This window comes from Gavia stellata, chromosome 2 (genome assembly GCF_030936135.1).
Source record: "Gavia stellata isolate bGavSte3 chromosome 2, bGavSte3.hap2, whole genome shotgun sequence".
Lineage (NCBI taxonomy): Eukaryota > Metazoa > Chordata > Aves > Gaviiformes > Gaviidae > Gavia > Gavia stellata.
This window is the reverse complement of record NC_082595.1, coordinates 22,028,488-22,052,375: the sequence shown is the minus strand read 5'-3', so window position 1 is coordinate 22,052,375 and position 23,888 is coordinate 22,028,488. Positions and strand designations below refer to the sequence as shown.

At 38.0% G+C, this 23,888-nt stretch overlaps 1 protein-coding gene across 3 annotated transcripts in view; it reads right to left on the bottom strand.

The window, feature by feature from the left end:
- STRN (striatin) overlaps positions 1-23,888 on the bottom strand; it is a 67,737-nt gene that overhangs the window by 34,007 nt on the left and 9,842 nt on the right. For all 3 annotated transcript variants that reach the window (XM_059835887.1, XM_059835888.1, XM_059835889.1), the window contains exons 2-5: positions 18,866-18,969; positions 10,527-10,600; positions 7,234-7,312; positions 5,079-5,243 (exon numbers count right to left, since the gene is read on the bottom strand). In XM_059835887.1, coding sequence (XP_059691870.1) covers positions 5,079-5,243; positions 7,234-7,312; positions 10,527-10,600; positions 18,866-18,969 — 422 coding nt within the window. The remainder of the gene's footprint in view (positions 1-5,078; positions 5,244-7,233; positions 7,313-10,526; positions 10,601-18,865; positions 18,970-23,888) is intronic.

Sequence of the window (23,888 nt, the reverse complement as noted above, 5' to 3'; positions counted from 1 at the left end):
TCGAATGATCAAACCCTTAGCAAGAACTCAGAAAATTTATCTATATTGTTTTTATATATACACACATCCATATGTATATATGCTTGGTATACCCTTGTTTCTTTCCAGTTCTATTCCTTTATTATATTTGCTTCCACTCCTATCAAATGGTAAAGTCAAATACACACCTTCAAGAAGGTAAACTGATTTGACTGTTTAGGTTTTAGTCAGTAAGATAAAGCTATTAAAAAATGAGGTAATAAATGAACCAAAGATACTTGAATACTCTCATGTTTTCAAGGCTACAAGTGACATTTGCAGGCAGCTTTCATTTCTGTTTCAGTTTTTTGGGGGAAAGCACCCATTCCTCTCACTGAAGTTGTTAAGAATTTCAACCATTATAATAAAGTTATTATTTTAGTATCTATTTTTGAGTCCAGTCATGCCAAATGGTACTTATCTTTTGTAATGCAAGTGAGCTGATTGAAGAAACTGAAAACAGATTTCCTTTTAAATTCCATGAAATAAGTGGGAACAGGACTATATCTATCTCAGGTTATATTAACATTTCATTTATGGAATCAAAATCTTGCAGGGTGCATTCAAAATCCACATGATGTCTTGAGTGCTAAAGTTTTCAAGAGGATCTGTACATTAGCAAATAAATAGGCAATGTAAGAATACAAGTTTGGCTACAGATGTAGCAGCTAGTAACACATAAAGACTGAGGCTACTTCACCTAATAGTAAGAAGAGAAACTGACTTGGCTTTAAAAGACTTTCAGACAACAATAGTTTGCTCGTCACTGTACCAAAAGAAGAAAAAACCAAAGACATGGGGGAAGTTCTCTGATGTAACTGCAACCCTCTAAGATACACAAAATTAAACTGACAGGTATGAGGGACCAGATGGCAATTTTCTAAAATAACTGGAGCCTAGCAGAATTCAAGTTACATATTGTCTGCTGCAAATAAATGTTATTGTCTTAAGTATTTGCACTACAGTAACTACTGTACACTTCTACATTCCAAAGTAAACAGCACCAACTTCACAATAATCATCCCAAACATTCTCACCAGCTTTTCCCATAAACAGGCTCAACTTACTGTCGATATCACAGCACTGAGTGTCCGAATCCCGGCTGTTGAAGTAGGTATACTGTTATACCAGTTAGGTATAACAGACAAGATATAACTGGTATAACAGACAACTCAAAAATTCGTAAAAGATGTAGTGAGCTGAGCAGAGGAATATCCTCCCTACCCACCACGAAGCATACACTTCACTATGTCAGAGGGAAAATGCCACAGCTTACCCTTAGAACGCTCAAAGGCATTTCCATTAAAAAAAAAAAAGAGAGAGAGAGTGTTGTGGGTGTCTGCTGTTGTCAGAGGTAGATCAGAGGTAGTGCTGAAGGAGGCTGAGTAGCAGCAACAAGCACTATACACAGATTAATGGGGCTTACACAAAAACTGTGCTAAAATCAGACGTCGGCTCTTCCATTCTTTTACTGGAATTTCTCTCAGTACCAATTTGTTTTGTTCTCCACCACTTTCATTTCACTGGGAAAGTATTGGTTGATTACCAATAACCAACAGTTCAAAACATAAAGGATGTTTTGTTTCCTGTTCCCATTACCCCCTCTCTCCTCCCATAGAGGTAACCATATGGCAGCATAAAAACATCAAATACCTTTTTTCTTTTTTACTTTCTTTGGCATTTATCACATGAGTGTTCAGTTGTACAGAAGGCAGTTTAGCCAATCTGTTCTTTCTGCAATTTACATTACTATATGGAGACATCTTTGAGGAAATTTAAAGCTAATGTGCCTTCCATTTTCCTGTTCCTAAAACGCATCATTGTATCCATTTTCCTTCTGTTTTTCACTGTGCCGTTTTCCCCTCTATCGTACATTATCTTCATTGCATTCAACCACATTCTTTCCAAATGCCTATTGATTTGTCTTCATTGTTTCTCACCCACAAGCCTTCTCTTTATTCAATCCCCATACTCCACTTCTCACATTCTTCCTTCCGTGTACACATTTTTCTAAAAATCAGACTTAAAATCCACAGTCTCAGCTGGGTCCACAGTATTATGTAGTTCTTCCAAGATCAAACAAATCAAATGCTCTGTGAGCTGCGTTTTCTCTCTTTAACAGAGGTATTCCTTGATAGACTAGATTCATTTCCATGCATTATATTTTGTCCAGCACTGTGCTGTTCAAATGTAATTAAAACATCTTCAGGTTGACCGCTAGCCTCAGAATTGCTAGCAGATATTTGACATCAATGTTCATTAAATGTTTCAAACCACAAAATTTGCCAAACTGCATTGGCTTGAGCAATTCACAGGCTTCTGCAGTAATAGCAAAGCTTTCTCCTACAAAGAGTTTCACTGTACCCATACAGCCACAGAGCATCTTCCATCTGCATTTTAGTTTGCAACTGTCCCAATGTCTGGTGGTCCTGGCAAACACACACATATGTCCTTAAACTTCCCGGGATTGCACTAAGGTTTTGGTTGGTTTCCTGTTCTTCCAATGCTTCACCATAACTTTCCTCCTCTACCACTACCAAACTGCAGGCACTTGTTCATCACACTCCTTCCAACCGTAAAAGCTTGCTGTGGCCCCAATCCTCTTCTCACTTTACACGCACACTAGGAATAACAAGCAGCTGCTAAAAGAACTGCCAAACTTCTCATCCCCCTGGTAAGCAGCCTAGCACTGGTGAGGTTGCTTCAAAGAGTGCCCCGACCTCATCTGTGGGCCAGAATTTAGCTGAGCCACCTAAATTTTTCCCAGTTCTGCCAATCAGGCAGAAAAGCGTTCAGTTAAGTTTTCAAACACTCAGTAAGAATTCCAGTTGGAATCAGGAGCAAGATCCATGTGCCCTAAATCTTAGTCACCTATTCAGTGCATATAGTCTTCAAAAATAAGCTGTTCTATACATGTTTAAGTAATGCTGACAATAGATGAAGCAGGTAACAGGTAATTATGAGCTAATCAAAAACGTCTCATCTCATTTCTGATTTCCCATCTGCCATAAAGCTGCACTTTGAAATCTCAGAGGCAAGCAATGATGCAGTTGGTAGGAGGTGAACAGTGCCACATGCTACAGAAAACAGTGAGGTGTAACATTTTACAGTATCTAGTAGCACAAGATGAAACAGCTGTTAAATAACAGGCAGTCTCTGTCAGGAAGAAGCCACAGAATGCCTCCTGCACAGAAAACTGAAAGAGATGGTCTGAAAGCGTACTTGAAACACCCAATAGAATCACAGCATTGAAAGCTAGTCCTGTACTCAGATAGACCAAGGAATTTTAGTAAAATCCCAACTTTTTCCTCTCAGTGAGGGAGATCTCAGCTGATATCCACAAACTCAAGATCACCCATGAAGAGTGACGTGACTGTGTGGGACAAGATCTGTGGAAAATTCTTCCACTGTAAAATGCTGGACTCACTTCTCGCACATCATGTATGAAAACGCTCCCCTAAGCTTTCTAATATAGTCTCCGATCTTAGGCACCACAAGTGAGATGGAAACAGTTTCTCAAAGCATGCAGCCTGACAAGACTTGCAGCTGACAAGCTTGCAGAGCCACAATGGAAAGGAACTCATTTGTCTCCATCAGTGAATATCCTCAGCCATAGGGTAGACTACAAAATGTTAAACCTAATATCAGATCTACCCAGAAAGCAAGTAGATAGGAAAGAAATGCAAATGTATCCAGAACTGCTATATCAAAACCACTGTCCGACCATTTCATCCATCAAATAACTACCTTATAAATATATCCATTTGTTTCAAAACCAAAGTAAATGCATTTAAATTAATTTTAAAGTGTAAGAAGATGAGCTTTATTTACCCACTTCCCTTGAGAAGAAGTGACCCCTTCACCAGAAATTGAACTAAAATTCTTATTGTAATCTATCAAGGATTCCTTGTTCTTCAAAAAACAAAGCTGCTGTATATAAACAACATGGCTTGTCAACTACATAGCAGCACAATGTGTTTTAGTAGCTTGCAGGTTTTCTCACACATTCAAGTTTTCCACCTCGCAACATTAAATTTAAATTACGTAACAATGAACTTCTGCCCTTATGTAACTTGTTGGCCTGAAGTTGCTGCCACTATCTGCTGGGTATAACGAAATTTTATAAATGCTTTTTAAAAAACAGAATGTGTTATATAAGAGTATTAGACCTCAGAAAAAAAAAGGTCTTGAATTTTGCCATATCAGTATAGAAAAGGAAAAAAAGACAGAGTCTTTGAGGAAAGCTGTACTTGCTGATGCAGCACAAACTACTGGGAACAGCTACCTCATGTATTGTTCAGACAAACAATTCTGCATCATTTTCATTATTTTTCAAGTTTGGCAACTACAATATCTTAAACCAGAACAAACAGATTGTTTTCCTGAAACCTCTACAGTTAAGTTTCAGATTTAACTTACTTTTTTTTTAAAAAAAACTCTGAATGGAAAAGAGAAGAAAATGGAAAAAAGCCTCTTACGTTTTCAACATTACTTAAAAGCAAAAGTAAGCACAACAAGCTTTTACTCTCCTTGACTGACTTTTCAAAGTATTAGAAATACTGAAAGACATAAATGAATACCTTACATTTCAGTCACATTTACATAGGTATATCCATTAGTGGAAAATCAAAAACTTACAGGAATCAGAATGTAACAAGTGACTTTGTTTTTCAGATCCAGTCAAAAAAATCCTGTATCTTATATAGATTATCATGTCATAGACAGCACAGACCAGAAGAACAAAGCTTGTAATTCATAAAGTTTCCAGCAATACAAATAAACCATTAACTTGAAACAATGCTGACCCCTAACCACTTAGCAATTGTATCTCAAAGAGGCTTGATTTGACTTTGTGCTGCCATCCAACTGAAAAAAAACTTTTAAGCTGTGAATCTTAAGAGTTACTTCCATACTTATTGCTTAATGTAATAAAATTAGTTAGAATTGCTCTAATCTCCAACTAGGGAAAAAATCCTGAAATATTCTCAGTAAATAAAAATTTGTTCTACACCATTAAGTGCATTTATGCAGAAAGATAAGAGTATCATCTTGATGCTTACCCAATCATTGCGTTTTCTTTAATCTGGCCCTCTGTGCCATTTACCATTGGCTCTTGATTTCTGTTTTCCTTCTCTGAAGCATCACTTGAGAGGCCCAATAAAGCTCGTACTCTTTTTGACTTTACATCCAATATCGTGTCAGTGTAGCCCACTTCTTGTAGATACCTGTAGGAACAGAACTCATGCTAATTGTCCATGCACATCTCACTTATTCAAAACAGTAAATGAAAACTTCTCCTTAAACTCATCTTCAACCTCTTAGCTTAGCAAAGTATGGTGCTGTGCTAACGAAACATGCTTATAAATCATCCTGTACCAGCTGCAGAGGGATCGCCTCTTGCAGTACCAGCCTCTACAGTCACTGAGGGGGAGGAAAAAAAAAAAAAATTCAAAGAGCCTAGCAGTCAGAGGTTATACAATACGTTATTCATTCATTTACTAAAATGGATGGAAAAGCACTTTCAATTAATATATTTACAACTGGCTTATAAAAATCGCCACAGTTGCATGTACAACATGGCCATTTTATTCTTCAACACATGGAAACTACACATGAAGTCTTACAAGAAGCATTACATATGTTCCTTATGTAACCATTATTAGAAGCCTAGAAAACAGGGGGAATAAAAACAAATTCTGTAGCTGTAGCTACCAGTAAGAGTTGTTATTTATAACGCAGTAGGTTTGATAAAATCTTTGTCTTGCCTTTTCCTTATTCTGCAATGGATCTGCAAAATACTAATTTGTCTTACAAGGCTGGGCTTGTATGAAACCTCAAGGTCTAAAGTTGACTGTTTCATCAATATGCCATTCTGTCTTTAGGAGGAAACATGATTTTTTTAAAAAAAAAAAAAAAAGTAAAAATTGGTCTCTGTCCTTTCCTCCAGAATATGGAGTTAATAGCACTGTCTTCTCAGGAGCACTGGACTGATTAAATGGTCAATATTCTAGAGGATTCTAAAGAGGGGAAATGCTATTTTACAATAACAGCTGTTACACACAAAGGACATGCACTTTTCCTGCAAGAACATTCTCCTCCAATTATTTAACAATATCCTCCACATAACCACATTAGGAGAGAAAAACTGATTGTTGGCTATATAAAAATCAAACAAGTCACCTACGCAAGACAGAGTCCATCAGTAACACGCACTCTGTATGCAGCACTGTGTCACTTATTTATGAATTGCACTGAGAAGGAATGACTTGTCTTCAAAATCACTGATCCAAGCCACGACAACTTTATTTACATTTATTCAACATACATGCAAAGATTTGAGCTCTTGCAAAATAAAAGCATGTACAAGCCATCCAACAGACAAATTTAACTTTTGTATAATTCATTGGAAAAAGGTCCTTTAATATAGGCTCCAAACTGTCCTTACTGTCTCCCTCCCCTCTCATTTAATCCTCTGTAACACACCAAAAAAAAAAAAATTAGAAAGCAAAAGTTTTGCTAGCTGATTAGAAAACCTTAGAATCTAACCATCAGCATAGGGGATGAGGCAAATGCATGAAAAAACAGAAAGACCTCTCAGCAGAGTGTCTCTATAAGAGACCTCTTCAATTTAAACCAAGGGTCATAACTCAGGGAAAAAAACCCACACAAAAATGTGACCAAATATCTTGGAAATTAAGTAACTCATTATGGCCACAATTCAAAAACCAATTTAGATGAACAGACATTTGCTTCATTGAGATGAACTGAGAATTAGAAAACTTCTAGTCTAACCTTCTGCATATTAGTTTTTTCTGCACCTTGAGCAGGCCAAAATAAAAGTTATCCCTCTCCAACACTAGTTATTTTTATTTCACATAGCTCTTAACAGAACTGCTTGTGTGTGTTGTTTTTTAATTGCAAAAAGAATGACCCACTGTTCTCCCAAGCAGATTGTTTTATTATACTCAGTGAAAGAAAAGCAAAGGAGATTAGGTGTTTGCGATTTGACAAGGTTTCTCATCTGAAGTTCTGAAATATTAAAATTTTTCAAAAACCTAGGAAAAGTAGGGCAGAAGCTGAATGAACTTCATCATACACACTAACTTTTCTTGGAAGAAAATCTAACAGAAAAAAATCAAATACCACCATCATCACATTTCATTACCAGATTCTTTCCCTTGCATTCATTATTCGAGTCCTTTTTTCAACACTTACTGTCTTAGCAGTTGTCGTCCTTGTTTCCATATTAGCTGACTGTTCTGTTGTGGCTGAATCTCTGTCTCATTCCCTTCATCTGAAAAAGATTGTTTATTTATGAACATTTTTTTCCTTGTCCTACTTATTAAAAAGATGCCCATCCACTTGAAAAGACAAATGTGATTTGTCTTAAAAAGATTAGGAATGGTTTAATAACAAAATAAAAGATTCAAAGTGTCAATAAACAATCAAGAGAGAAAAAAATGCACATAGCACATAATTGCAGTACTACGTACACATAAAGATTGTCAGGTACATCTTACTGTATGAGATCAGTTTCCACTAGTCATCAGTGCCTTCCCTTCTGTCTCACATCCAAAAGCCCCATCTTACTCCTTTTTCTTTAAGGGCATGTAATCACATAGACAATCCGAGTTCCACTTTTGCATTAACCTTCCAATATAATTGCTGCTCATAATTTAAGTTGAATACAAACATCTTTAACTGCTAACAATATCAAATGCAACTGCAGCATGATATCTATTTACAACTTACTGTCCAACAAATTTCCTTAATATTTGATTGTTCAACATAAAACCAACAGAACTACTCACAACAACTTTAAATTCATCCATACTTGCATTGGTTTTGTGGAAGGAAAAAAAAATACAGCAGAGGTTGTTTGTTTATTTTTTAACCTGAAAAGCTGTTGAAAAATTTTCACCACATTTTCCACAACCATAAATTTGTATCCAAACAGTACTACTCCAGGAAAACCCACAAAAAAAAGTTATGTGGCTGTTCTGGTAAGAAAGCTATCTGAATGCTGGCAACCAACAGCTACAAATTTATTCCATGTATAGCTTCATACTACATGATGGTAGGGTTTTTTCCCCCTCCTCCAGGAGATACATAAGCATATGCTTCCCAAGATAAAAGATCTTGGTTTATCATCTATGAAAGCCTCTACAAAACTTGAAACCCTTGTGGTCCAAACACTGAAGGATGAACAATCTTCTTGTGTAAACAAAAATTAAGAACCAGAAAAATCTGTGGTATAATCCTATGAGTAACTTGAGATGTGATGTGGGAAAGCTATTGTCCTTACCAGGAAGCCATTTACCTTTAAACAACTGAATTAACACCACACACAAAAAAAAAAACCAAAGAAGCTATGAAAGACTAATCAGAATTTACATGCAAGGAGAGCCATATGAATTTTATCCATCTCAAATTCACAAATCCATGTAATAGCAACCATAGGAAATAATCAGTCGCGCAATGACAACCCCTGAAAACAGCTGGACCCAATGCACAACTACCAAAGCTCAGTCTGTAAGAATTAAAACATGACTGAGATAAATCCACCTGAAAATTCCTTTTGAAAGCAAAAACCCTTTTTCCAAAGGCACTATTAAGTACATGTACAGGCAAGAATTCTCTTCTGCTTAGTCTCCTCAAAACTGATGACCACTACCGGTAACAGCTATTTACAGATGGGAATGTGAGAATGAAGGCACTTGCATTATGAGCAAATAATAGCAGAAGATACCACAAGCAGTAAAAAAAAAGAAAATCTTTCTCAGGAGATTGAACTCTTTCTTCTAAACTGTATTACTGAGTCCCCAAGAGATCATAAAGAAAACAAACAACAAGGACCCATTTGGAAGAAGTACTAGAAACACTTCCACATTTTTTCCTATTTTTTTCTAACTGGGAAGGAAAAACAGGGGCCGAGGTCAGGGGGAAGGCACAGATATACAAGTATCTGTCAAAGACAACTCCAAAGAAGCATGATAACAAAGCTTCTATTTTAAGTACGTATCTTTAATCAGTCCAGATTTGATATAGAACAAAAGTGTTTATTTCTGACAGCTAGATATATCGAATGCAATGGGATAATCAGGATAATGGAATTTTAACAAAGGTAATTCCACTAATGTTCACTTTGCAAAAGTAATGCACTGGCTACAGCTCTGCTGGGCAAGCCAGGCCTTGCACTACATTCCTCAGCTGGAAACTGGAGCAACATGCTATACCTGCATCCTGAGAAATTATAAACACCAAGGATGTCCAGGATCTTGGTGTGATCAGGACAAAGCTTTCTAGAGGTCCAGATACAGATTGTGGTGTTTCACTTAGTAAAACCAAATTAAACTATTTCTTCAGTTAAGGAAATAACCTTGGTAATAATGTGAAATAAAATTTCTCAGAAATCCATTACATCTTGAACCTGTAAAAGTGTCAAGCACTTTTACACCAGAAAAGTCTGGTGTAAAAGTGTCAAGCACTTTTACACCAGAAAAGTCTGGTGTAAAAGTGTCATCATTGGTGTGGGGTTGGATTTTTCATTTGGTTGGGGTTTTTTTAATGACCTTCTGAATCCAATGCGGTAAGAATTAACCATGACAGTAAACCAGACCACACCTTCCACAAACCAAGTGACAGAGCTGAGGTCTGTAGACTTTCTATATTCTTCCTTTATGTAGAGGTGGTTCTAGCTTCGTTGCTGTAGTAGGAGCATCAGGGGACTGAGATAGAAAAATCATCACCTCTTACTTCTCTCAAGGGCTTGACCTATAACCAGATCTCTGTACCCTTTCTTTTTTCTTCTGAGGAAAGGATAGGGAGATAGAGAGAGGAATGAAAAGAAGTAATTCAAATTCTTAATTCCTCAAGTTCAGTGCTTAAAACTATTTGTGCGAATTAGGAGATGCAACCTCTAGAAAAACAAATCTCCTTTCCAGAGACCAAGGCGAAAAACTGTCCTCTCACAGCATAGCACTGAAGTTAGCTGTATGCATTTCCAATGATCATTGGAATTTTGTAAATAAATTCCCCACTCTCAAACTCCCACTTATAATATGCACTTTCATTATTTTTCTCCTGGAATACCATTGAGGTAATTGAACAAAAAATTATGTACTATACATGTCATGTCCTTTGCCATTAACTTTTCATTCAGAAGAATTATTCAAAGATAAACGGATTCTATAGCTATAAATCTAGTATCATCCTGTTCCAAAACATTCATACACATTACTAAGGAAGAAAAAAATATTCTCTCCAGGAGCAGTTTCTTGGTTTGGGTTTTTTAAAATCTAAACTAATTTCATTTATTAATAGACTCTTTCAGAGCATTAGCATATATTTTTAATTTTACAAGAGTAGAATACAGTCTTTATTAATTAACTCTATTCCCACTGATTCCATTAAGTGGCTTATTTTATCAACACTATCATTTCAGCACTTGCACAAACCACAGTTAAGCTTTTATGCCAGTAATAAACTCATTCTTAATATATTCTTACCAGAATCATAGTTTGGTGGCTTCATGTCTCCCTGATTCAATTCTGTGCCATATTTTAATTTGTGATATTTAGCCCTGAAAGGAAAAAAAGAAGAAAAAAAAAAAAACTATTAGCACATCCAAAGGGTATCTCTAAACGCATAAATGTCACCTGTCTTCACTTGAAAAGCCACTCCTTTCTTCTAGGCTAGGAACAAAACCAAACAAATAATTTCAGCAGGACTTCAGATATGTAATTTTGCTTAATTATTTTTTCCAAGGTTGACACGTAATTGCAAAGTGAATACTGATGAAACACACGGATTAGCAGACTGGAGATTTTACAAAGTGTTCTTGCTACAGAAAAGGTTCCTTCCCTGGGGACAGGGGTTACTCTCTGTGTCCCTCCCCACCTCTCTTTTTTTTTAGCAATCATTGTGAAACATTTTTACTATCCACGTCAATTTAGTGCCATCTACTTCGTATTTCATATTCTCACCTCAATTAAGGAAACCTTAGTTTTATTCTTTGAAATGCTGTGCTTTCCAACAGCAGCAGGCCCTCAATTAGAACTATTCTAAACGAGATTTAGCACTGACAGCAGCACATCTACACTGGTTTCTCTTAAAGCTGCTAGATCTGCCACTTGACCAAGTTCGAAAATGGACACTTCTCTTCCAAAAGTATTTAGCCTACAGAAGGCCTATTGTATTAAACCCCACAAAGCATGCTATACAATGACAATAAGAGTAGCTAGAAGAAAAAGGGAAATGCTTTTTAATTTTAAAAGCTCCATCCTACAGTGCCTATAGACTTTTAAACACAAAATCATGCCACAGTAGTACAGCATACAAATGCACATGAGTTATTAAAGATTCATTACATTAGTCTTATAACACAGTAACAGAGAAACTGAGGCAAAGATAGCCTCAGCCAGTTTCTCAATCTGTTCCCCCCTCCTCTTACACTCACTGTAACTTTTGTCTCTATGATTGTTTTCTGCCAAACGTGAAAATTTAGACAACTCAAAAAACCTGATTCCATATAAAGTTTTGTAGACATTCATAATTGGGTAGAAAAGCAGCACTCATACTAGTTCCTGCTCTGAACAAAAGGCAGGGAAGAATTCAGGCAATGCTGGGCATGCAGCCTGGCAGTAGTGGGATGACCACCTAGCACACACACGTACGCAGCTCCAATGCAAGTGTACGCAGCTAGGTGTAAGGCGGCAAGATACAGACTACAAAAGACAAAAAGAAAAAAAAAACAACATCCTCATATACACCAACATGAAAATGGGCTTCATTAGCTTCACTACTCAGCAGGGAACTCCTTCCACTTAAAATTTGTTTTTAAAAAAATTGATGGGTGTGACACTTCATAATCGTATGAGGCAAGTCGCACTAAGCTTGAATGACCGTATCAACAATGACTGCAGATAATGTTTTCAAGCTACCTGTACCTCTTGATTGCTTCTCAGACATCTTCATCACATTACTGTTCTCTTTTGCCTTTTCCTATTTCATCAAGAAAATTCATTACTTCCAAGAAAATGGTGCTGAAGGAAGCAATGCTTGATAGCTCTTATGCTTCAGTATCAACCGTACTAATTTACTACTAATCCAGCTGCATTTTAATTATAATAAACATTTAATTCTGGATGAGAAAGGTAAGTGCAGAGTGGAAAAATGCCTCTTAGGCATAGCAACAAAGACAGATGAAGGAACTGACTTCCTCCTCAAGAGCTAGAGCACTAAGCTGTAACTCAGCTGAGCAGCAACCAGCAAGGAAACGAGAAAGGATGCACTTGAAATGTATTAACAGCAATAAGTGCAGGATAAACATTTTGGTCGGTACAGAAAAGAATAACCAAGAACAGAACAAAATTAAACCTGAACGCTCAATCAAAATATTTATCTTTCCTTTCCCAACTACCTGTTTCCTGCATCTCACCAGCAGAGAAATGTTACCCTGGTAAAATAATTGCATTTCATTATTGTTAAATACTGATGCTATGTATACTTTTTCGCCCACCATCACTAATAAAAAGTAATGACTAATCAAGAACTAAGAAATCATCTACTCTGTCACTAACCTACCTCAAGAAATTTAAACACTACACTTTGTCAGAAACTTCAAGTTTTTATGCAGTCAGCAATTCAAGTGACTGTTTAATCCATTTTGATTTGACTTATCAAAGTGAGCAAATATTAATACTTCACTTTAATCTGGGTTAGTGACCTATACTGTGCTCTACTCAATTCCTGCAAATAATTTCAGAAAGCAGTTAGTTTTGTGGCATGAGGCATTTGCTTTTAGCTCGTGGGTCTTATATAAAAGTTCCATTATCCTCTATGCATTCACTAATTTTCTTATGAAAGTTTTGTTAATAATTTTCACCCTAAGAACCAAAGTAAAGTGTTTGCTAGGTTAACTGAAAGGATTATTCCTTATACCTTTCCCATTCCTCAGATCTCTCATCTGTTCCCCAAAATGCATTTTTCAAAAATTCAACCTGCATTTTTTTTAAACTTCTCAATATATTTGTTCCAATCTGTTACATCTGCGTATGCTCATTTTTAAAATTTCTTTCCCTCTTAAATCAACGGTAATATTATTTTTCCTTCTTATTGAAATTTTCCCTCCTCATTAAAGGCATTATAAAAATCAGTTCAGCAAAGTAAGATTATTCATTCTCTCCACATTCTAAATTATAAGTAGCAAGGGTTTTTTAACTGGTTCCTCCTCCTAATGCAACAGTTTTTAAAGCCTTTGTTGTTATTCTTTACTTCAAGAGGACAACCTAGATTACATGGCCCTTAAATTTATTTTAAGGCCAAGCTGGACTAAGGTTTCATCTTTCAGAAGATTTAAGTTTGTATATCACAGGCAGACACCAGCAGAAATACAGATATGGCAGAATAATCATGTCCTAACAAAAGACAGGCAATTGAAGAGCAGACAAACTTAAAAGGCAATCCTTATTTTTAATATTGCTAGGAAAGTTAAAAACAAAACGCCATAGACCTTTGCCTGCACAAAGTGACAAAAAACCCAATGCCAAACTCAAACCTGAATTAATTAGAATCAATTAGTATAAATCCAGGTATCTGAGCAACACACCAGTTAGATGTGAAACAGAAACATGAATACCATGTCAGAATACTTGACCCGGTGAATTCACCTATGCTATGGTCAGATTCTAAAGCTGAGGAATATGGTCAGCTTCTAAAGTTCAGAGGAATATTTTTAAAAAGTCAATATAGATAGCTAACAGAATCACTAAGGTTGGAAAAGACCTGTAAGATCATCAGGTCCAACCATCAACCCAACACCACCATGCCCACTAAACGAGGTCCCACAATGCCACGTCCACACGTTCCTTGAACACCTCCAGTGATGGTGCCTCTACCACTTCCCTGGGCAGCCTGTTCCAGTGCTTCACCACTCCCTCAGTAAAGAAATTTTTCTTAATATCCAGTCTGAACCTCCCCTGGCGCAACACAGTATTTGAGATGAGGCCTCACCAGCGCCGAGTACAGGGGCACGATCACCTCCCTACTCCTGCTGGCCACACTCTTTCTGATACAAGCCAGGATGCTGTTGGCCGCCTTGGCCACCTGGGCACACTGCTGGCTCATATTCAGCCGGCTGTCAATCAACACCCCCAGGTCCTTTTCTGCAGGGCAGCTTTCCAGCCACTCATCCCCAAGCCTGCAGCATTGCATCAGGTTGTTGTGACCAAAGTGCAGGACCCGGCACTTGGCCTTGTTGAACCTCATGCAGTTGGCCTGGGCCCATCGATCAGCCTGTCCAGATCCCTCTGCAGAGCCTTCCTACCCTCGAGCAGATCAACACTCCCGCCCAACTTGGTGTCATCTGCAAACTTGCTAAAGGAGCACTCAATCCCCTCATCCACGTCATCGATAAAGATATTAAACAAGACCGGCCCCAAAACTGAGCCCTGAGGGACTCTGCATGTGACCGGCTGCCAACTGGATTTGACTCCATTCACCACAACTCTCTGGGTTCGGCCGTCCAGCCAGTTTTTTACCCAGCGAAGAGTGCACCTGTCTAAGCCACGAGCCGCCAGCTTCTCCAGTCCATCAAGGAAATATTTTCTACGCTTCTTCAGACAGCAAGTATGAGATATATTATTAGAAGCTTTCTTATGGTACAGTTGAAAATGTCACAGGTATGAAAGACAATGTTCTTCTTTCTAAAGCATATAAGGAAAGGGCTAAACACAATGATTCAGACTCCAACACAAGAAGGGAGAGGCTATGAAACTTCTCACAAAAGAAACTTTAATTCTTTTCTATACAAATTCTGAATATAGCTTATTACATTAGCATGTTTATATTTAATCTATTTCTACAATAACAGAATATCTCCTGCCCACCTGTCATGCTTAATTTCTTTGCTTTTTCAGAAATCACAGTCCACTTACTAACAGGTTTAAACTGGCCCTCTGCAGTTCACATTGAACTCTAGTTCACACACCACAGCAGTGAGATACTATTAGCACAAAAAGGAGCAAATGTATTTTTTCTGTAAATAAGTATAAAGAAAAATCAAAGTTTCTTCAACCTTTGTATCATCTGGCCAAAAACAAGGACAGTGGTTCTGGGGCAGGGGAAGAAGGAGGGAAACAAATCACTAAGATGAACCTTTATTATCTGAAACTTGTTCAACTTGGATGATTTACCTTCAATTTCTGAAAATTACACCTGAATTATTAACAGTATGTAGAGACTGAAAAATTACTAGCTGAAGGATACAACTTTATAGAAGGTATTTTCCATCTGAAAACTAGCCTTCAAGTTGTTTGGAAGAAAGCTATTTTGGGGCTGTGAAACTATGTTACAGGGTAGATGCTCTTACTCAGATAAGTATGAATATTACCACTGCTCTGGCTTTTGCACTTCATTATGCAATTCTCCTTTTTCAACTAGCAGTATTTTCTTTAAACTGTGTGTCTTCTATGCAAACAGTGCTTGGAGACATTAAACATGGCTGCTGCAACACTTTAATAGTTGCTTAGGAAAATGCTAAAAGCGTTCATCCTTCTAAATTTCCTAAGACTGAGAGAAGTGAAACTTTTCTGAATACTTCACACAGAAACAAGTTTGATCCCAATCAAAAAAGGACACAATTTCTTGCAAATATCTGTCACCAGACCTGAAGCATCTGATCCAGCTGTGCTGAGGGAGCCTGCCAAAACATCCGTAGAAGATCTGGGAGCCGCCGCCAAACCAAGAGACATAAACAAGAACGACTGCCAGGAACAGCACGGCGAGATATTCTACCCAGGGGAGAAGGCGCCAGCCTTACGCTGATCCGGCACACCAGTGCATAAAAAAACATGAAATTAAATCAAGCATTTCTAGAGATGTGGCTCAGGAGTCCAGTTCTCTAGTTAAAATATGTTAAGACAGGAAATGAGCTAGACTAGATAAAATAGGACATATACTTGAGAGAAACAGTACTACATTTCAGCTAGCTCCTGAAAATCCAGAGGAAACAATGCAATTTACTGGTGCTGGAGCAAGTATTGATAAAGTAATAAAAAGTAACCCTCAACTGTGAACAGCCTCACACTGCAATCTACTGGTTGTTGGCAAAACTACATAAAAACTGCTGTTCAACAAATTATAGTGCTTAACTATTAACTTCCTTCTAAGCTCTTTGCTATTTAGTGTATTAAGATTCTTCAGGTAAAATAACTGGGCTTCCTATACACACAACAAAAAGGTAATCTTACAATTACTAACAAAGACTGAAGGTTAAACTAAACTGGTCAGAAAAATATGATAATCTGTAAGTAAAACTTATTTTCTACCTTACCCACTATACATTTATATAAGTGCCATGAAATATAGAACAAAAACAATGCTTCCAAAGTTGTTTATTTATAATAAATTTAGAAAACATTTGGTTGATAAAAGAAATGCTGAACACCCATTACACAGAACAGCAGCTCATAAAAGCATGTATCTGAGGAAACCAATGTCCCTCCTTTCTTGCGGTTTCCTGAGGGCATTGTGAACACAGGCTACTCTGGGCCACAATTTCATATTCTGTCCCATTAGGCATAACTTATTTCATCTAGCTAAGAAAGATTTGGTGTGCTGCAAGGCCAGGACAGAAATGAAGGAACGCAGGAATGCTTCCCTGCCCCCTCCCACCCGCACCATCCTTCCCCTAACTTGACCAGAAATATTTTCCTCCAACCCTGTAGGATCTCATTTTCCAGCTCTGAGATCCCAGTGGAAACAGCCAGCATCCCAACTGACTACTGCCTGACCTGGCCGAGGGCTGATTTAGGAAAACGCTGGGAAAGACAGCAGTGCTTCCAAGCTCAGTATGTTGCCACTCTTAAGTATCAAGCAAGAACACTTGCTAAGAGACATTTCCAGCAGAAATACAAGAAACTTTCTTCAGAAACTGGCAAATAATACTACTGTTTAAAACCACAAACTCCTATAAATAGCTGTCTGCAGCATACACCATTCACAAGCATCACATTTACTTTAGAAACCATTGTACACCCATACTTAAACTGTCAAACTGGATCAGATCAGCTGACTGTAGCCTACTGACCTGAGTAACCGAGGCTAATACCATAGACTGCAGAAAAAAACAGAAGAAAAGATAAAAGATACCTATGTAAAAACTGCTATTAAGAAACGACTGGGTGTTTTTTCATAATCCTGACAGGGACTGCTGCATTAGGATTTAAATGTCTTAATTTGGGTGGATTTTACTGAATGCAACTGGGGGACATTTTCACTATCCATATGGAAGTTTGATTTTTGACTTCTGTTTTTTTCAATCTTGCAAAGCTTCTCTGAAAGCACATGGAAATATATTTACATAGTGTGATAATTTTAGATAAATTGCTAATTTATCTGTCTTATGAACATGAAGTATTAGAGACACGCCTAAGTAATCAGGAATAGCTCCCTCAGTTTTGAAATAGAAGAAATCTTACTGAATTTATATACCTTAAAGCATACCTTGAACTGCACAAGAATGCACTCCGTTGCCTCTGTCTTCTTTTAAAGTGACTCTAATCTTTATAATCATGCCTCAAATGCAAGCCTTTCAATGGCTATAAACTGCAATCTCCATTATGCATACGTTTGATATTTTTCTGTGCTATTTGATATAAGATCAGTGCCATAACAAGGCCTGGGCAAAAAGGGTATCTACCTTAAGCGTTCCTCTGAGAACTCCCCAAAGGGGAAGCAAGTATGCTGGAGCCCTGAGACTATTGCTGGCCAGGAAACTGACTGCAGCTCCATGCTAGTGGATGAATTGGTTGCTACCAGAAAGAGCCAAACTGGATGGTGCAACGCATGTCTCATGTGCTAAAGCAGCCCATAAAGGATCAGCAAATCTAAATGCAATTCAGTGACGTACAACTATTAGTGTCCTTTTTAAATTATCTAGCAGCAATATCCCATTCATCATTTGCATATATGTATATTTCCAATCTTCTACTAATACAGACTATTTAAAAGATGTTTATTTTATTAATATTTTATTAAAGAGAAGTAGGACTTATCCGATAGGAAAATGGTATATAAGCAATGATTGCTTTGCAGTAGTACCATAAATATACTCTTTGGTCAAGAATTTTAAGAGACATTTTACTAATAAAAAAAAAATTTAAAACTAAACTTGGCCTAAAATAAATCAGTTGAACAGAAAGACTTCTGGAAACATGATAAAAAAACAATTTGTTTGCCTCAAAGATTAGAACAACAGGAAGTATAAGTAAGAATAAAATGGTAAAGTAGACTGGGGACTACTGTGAACGAAATCCCTGTGAACAAAGAAACAGACATTTGATTAACAGGTAAACACGAACATTTTTTCCCTCCTCACACAATTAGCCTCCAGAAGTTATTCCTGTAGAGTCTATCATACTGAAAAGACTAAAAAGTTAGCAAGATTAAGAACTAGTAATTACTAGACTGAAGACAGTTATTCAAGATTTCAGTTCTCAGAGATTATCAAACAAAGCTAGTACTTTAAACAAAAAGAGAATACAATGTAATTCTGTAATTCTAAAATCTATACAGTTAGGTGGAATTTTACCAAGGAAAAAGTATTCATCATTGATCAACTGTGGGGTTTATTTGCATGTTTTTGGAGCCTTACTATGTTAGCTATTGTTTTTAGCATAATGCAGACATTTAGACTACTGGGTTTATTTAGTATAAAAATATTTTTCAGTTTGAGAACTGAATATATATGGAAGAAATATTTCACGGTTTTGTCAACTACGAAGGCAAAAGAAAGTATGTGTCTTCAGAATTTCTTCATCATGTACTCATCACTAAAGCAGCGTACCTTTCCTGTTTAAGCGCATATTCCAGCATTTTGATTCTTCGCACTAGATCCTTCTTCAGATTTTCTTGTCCTTTCCTTTCACCTTGAAGAAAGGCAATCTGGGCCTGCAAAAGGAAGTGTTCAATTTAGAATCTGCTTCCTCAAAACCATTCAGCACAGCCGTTAAGTGTTTGTGTCTCCCCCAAGTTATTTTAATATTGATTTGTACAGTTCAAAAGAAATTGGCTTACTGTGTTTCATAAACATTAAATGCTTAGACAAAACACTGCACAGATAAGCCTTCTAAACTGCATGTTCATTACAAATCAAAAAGAAAAAAGGACAAGAAATAAAGCAAATTTAGTTTGTTTGTCAGGGTTTATTTCCTCTCTTGGCTAAACGTTCAATAAAGGATAAGGAATAGATAAAATAAGCATACCAAAAGCCTACAGAAGATAACAGCATTTACCAACAATAAGCATGAGAAGATGATAAAGTATTTATGCTCACTAACTGAAGTAGTATATAATTAGGGTACTGTTCTACAGATATATTAGATACATGATACTAGTCAAAGAACTGAAGTACAGCATGTTCAGCTAAAAGAAGTATTACAGTGCCAAGTGTTAATTATAATATTTACTAAAATAGGTTAAAGAAAGGTCTCCAGAAATACTGTAATTGAGAGGGAAAAAAATGGAAAACAGGGGAAGGTATTTTGGTGAGGGAGACGAGGAGAGAAATGGTATAGAAGTAAGTAAAAGTCAAATGGAAAACAGACAGCTGACCTTTATCAGCTTCCAGCAGAGAGTAAGTATTTAGTTGCCTGTGAAAAATCTCCTTTAAATAGAAAATCATAGAATCATTTAGGTTAGAAAAGACCTTTGAGATCATCAAGTCCAACCATTAACCTAACACTGCTAAGTCCACCACTAAACCATGTCCCTAAGCACCTCATCCACACATCTTTAAAATACCTTCAGGGATGGTGACTCAACCACCTCCCTGGGCAGCCTCTTCCAGTGTCTGACAAACCTTTCAGTGAAGAAGTTTTCCCTAATATCTAGACTAAACCTCCCCTCCCGCAACTTGAGACCACTTCGTCTTGTCCTATCACTTGTCACTTGGGAGAAGAGACCAACACCCACCTCTCTGCAACCCCCTTTCAGGTAGTTGTAGAGAGCGATAAGGTCTCCCCTCAGCCTCCTCTTCTCCAGGCTAAACAACCCCAGCTCCCCCTCAGCCGTTCCTCATAAGACTTGTGCTCCAGACCCCTCACCAGCTTCATCGCCCTTCTCTGGACACACTCCAGCACCTCAATGTCCTTCTTGTAGTGAGGGGCCCAAAACTGAACACAGGATTCGAGGTGCAGCCTCACCAGCGCCAAGTACAAAGGCACGATCACCTCCCTACTCCTGCTGGCCACACTATTTCTGATACAAGCCAGGATGCTGTTGGCCGCCTTGGCCACCTGGGCACACTGCTGGCTCATATTCAGCCGGCTGTCAATCAACACCCCCAGGTCCTTTTCTGCAGGGCAGCTTTCCAGCCACTCGTCCCCAAGCCTGCAGCGTTGCATCGGGTTGTTGTGACCAAAGTGCAGGACCCGGCACTTGGCCTTGTTGAACCTCATGCAGTTGGCCTGGGCCCATCGATCCAGCCTGTCCCGATCCCTCTGCAGAGCCTTCCGACCCTCGAGCAGATCAACACTCCCGCCCAACTTGGTGTCGTCTGCAGACTTGCTGAGGGAGCACTCGATCCCGTCATCCAGGTCATCGATAAAGATATTAAACAAAACTGGCCCCAATACTGAGCCCTGGGGAACACCACTTGTGACCGGCCGCCAACTGGCCTTAACTCCATTCACCACAACCCCTTGGGTCTGGCCATCCAGCCAGTTTTTTACCCAGCAAAGAGTACACCCATCCAAGCCATGAGCAGTCAGTTTCTCCAGGAGAATTCTGGAGGCTTTACTGAAGTCTAGGTAGATTATATCCACAGCCTTTCCCTCATGCACTAAGTGAGTCACTTTGTCATAGAAGGAGATCAGGAAATGATTATATATACAAGATAATAATTCCCAATCATAAAGGCAGAACCCACCTACTCAAATCAAGTCCATTATAAGAGGCAGGTTCTTCTGCTCTCAACTCATTAATACACTTTCAGACAAAAACACCTACGGGCAGTCACCACTTCACGCCTCGGCCTCATCTGCCATTTTCAGGATCAGCAACTTTCTGACACCTTTGCAGCTAAGCCTCCAAGTATCTCACCTATCTCTTGAGAAGCACAAACAGGATAAAAGGCAACTGGTCTATACCATCAGCTGTTGAATGTGAAGACCAGTAAGCCTTTCCTTTATAAAAATGCCCATTGCAGTTCTATAAGCAGTGTTTTCTGTAGGCACTGCCGTCTGTACCAATCTCTAAGGAAAACCAGGGAGAAAAAAAGTAGGAGTATCCTCTCCTCACCTGCCACAACCTTGCAAGCAGTCCCCAGATATTTTAGTTAATGGAGACGGACACTTCTAAGGAATAACTTACCTGACTTCAGATTTTTACCAGAAGGTGAGAAAAACAGTGCCCGTAAATGCCATTTTCTCTCCACCAACTACAAAGTGAATGCACACAACTAACTCGCTTGAATTTTGGAGCTCAGGCAAGATGAATCTTACTCCAAAAGGCCATTTGCTGGTGGCCAGCTATAGCAGCTGCTCCAAAACATGATACCAGCTGACATAATTTCATTGCTCAAGTACAGTCAGTAAACAGCTTGACAGATACCTGAAGAATCCTTAACCACTAGTCACCAACTAGAGCAGCCAGTTTATGACGAGTGAAAAATACTGGCTGCTGCCAAATGAAGTCAGTCTTCACCTTCACTTGGGGGAAATATATGTGACTGCCAAAAAAACCTCAGCTGCATCAAAGGAAAGGCCTCCGTCGCTCTGGCATCAAGCTTCTCCTCACTTAATACTCAAACTGGGATGAACAAAAAACTACAGTTGAATTCTAACATTTGTTTTATGCTCAGGTTTAGGGGAAAGACACAAAAGAAAGAAATGGGGGCTTTGGAGTCACAATTTCCTACCCTAAAGAATGTAACTGTGCAAGAAGCATGTCAATTCAACAAGGTCACCATCTCTCTCAGTGACAGAGAGGAACACCACAAGCACATACAACTTAGTTTGCAGTAACTGTACTGACACACAGATTATAATGCATATACTAGTGTACAGTGACAGTGATTTCTCTCTCCCTGCCTCCAAACAGGCCCAGCAGAAATAAACAAGTGCCCTTCTAGCCAAAAAGTGAGAGAACATCAAAGCACGCTATTAAAAATAGTAGAACATGATGTCAATATGCATTTCGCTGGAATGAAAAAGATCATCCAATGTCATCAGGACACAAGCTGAAGTGATCTATGATGTGACCTGCTGTCTGCAAGCAATTTCTAGCTAAGAACAAACTGACTGAACAGGCTGGAATGAAGCATTTTTATCCAGCAAGGTTGGCAAAGGAGGGCCAGTAATGGCCTGGCTCATGCACTGCTCTACTACAAAGATCAAACCAGCATAACCATGCTAACAATTGAGGTTAAAGTCATCTTCCGCTGGTAGCAGCCTAAACAAAGAAAAAATGCAACTTCTCCATGGTTTTGACAGCTTGCTTTTGTAAGAAAGAGAGAGATAAATTAATTTGATTAAGAAATATTATACAACAACTCCTTTATGTGAAAATGAGCAGAGTTACGCTTCCCATACAGGGCAGACCTGGCTCCGTGACTTGTCTGACTAACCATTTGAGAACCAAAATTCAAAACTGTTACCAGAAGCTTCTTAAGCACATAAAGTAAATAATGTTCCTAACTCTACCTGGGGAGCTGAAGCATTGACATCTTATGATTCTACATGAAGGAAAAGGATTGTGCTCTCCCTCCTCAGGGCCACTGGCAGGCTGTATCCATTATACACATATTGCACAGGAAGAAAGAGCACTGGAAGAAATATTAATCAATTCTTTGGACATCTTTTATTGTCAGTGGCATGCCAACACTCTCACTGATGTCTTACAACTTTTCTTTTTCCTGGACTTGAAAGAAATCCTTGTGTTTCTTACTCAAAAAGCAAGCAGCAACAACAGAGTGGAATTCATGGCCCAAGAACCATCTCTCCAGCCCTACAGAAGCTTATTGCCAAGATCTTTCAAGGTTACAATATACTTTACAAATCGGTAGTTTTATAGGCAAATCAAGAAACAGACAAGTGCACCAGAGGGCTTGAGAATAATTTTGTTCTCTCCTTGGAGGCTGCACAGTTTCTAGCAGAGTTTGTTCATGCTTTTCTTCTGAGTCGCATCCTTACGTCCAATACTCATCATTTTTGAGAAATTCTGGCTCTGAAAATAAGAATGCTTACATTTGGTCATTTTCATAATATACGAAAAGGAGAATATTCCCTCTCTTTCCCACAGGATGTTAGCAACCCTTATCCCTCATTTATATAAGTACCGGATAATTACAACTAAGTCAGCCTCAGTGGACAACAAAATATCAGTTACATATGTGCATTACAAATAAACCTGAATATTATCATTAAGATTTTCTTAAATAAAATTTGAGCTTACATAAGGACAGCACTAAAATAATAACTGAAATTTTATACTAACAATAATACTGTAACAGTCCATATGTCATAAGCTGATTTCATTCTTTATAATGTTTGCCAATTAACTGAACATATGCTGAGGAACCTAAGTGTTCATACCATAAATGAAACAATTTGTAGTATAAAAGAAAACTGAATAAATGAATACACTGAGTTTCAATATGTAAAATGACAAATGATGACATCTAGCAGTATTTCCTCAGTCTGTAGAACAAAACAGTGATAACTGTAGGTTCATGGTTTCCGACCAAAATATTTAGCCAATACCGGTCTAAATGTCTGTGCAAACATTTAAAGTGTGAGAGGTATGGATTTAAACATGATGAAAAATGTAATTCAGCTGTACAACTACAGTTTTCTTATAATTTGAATGTA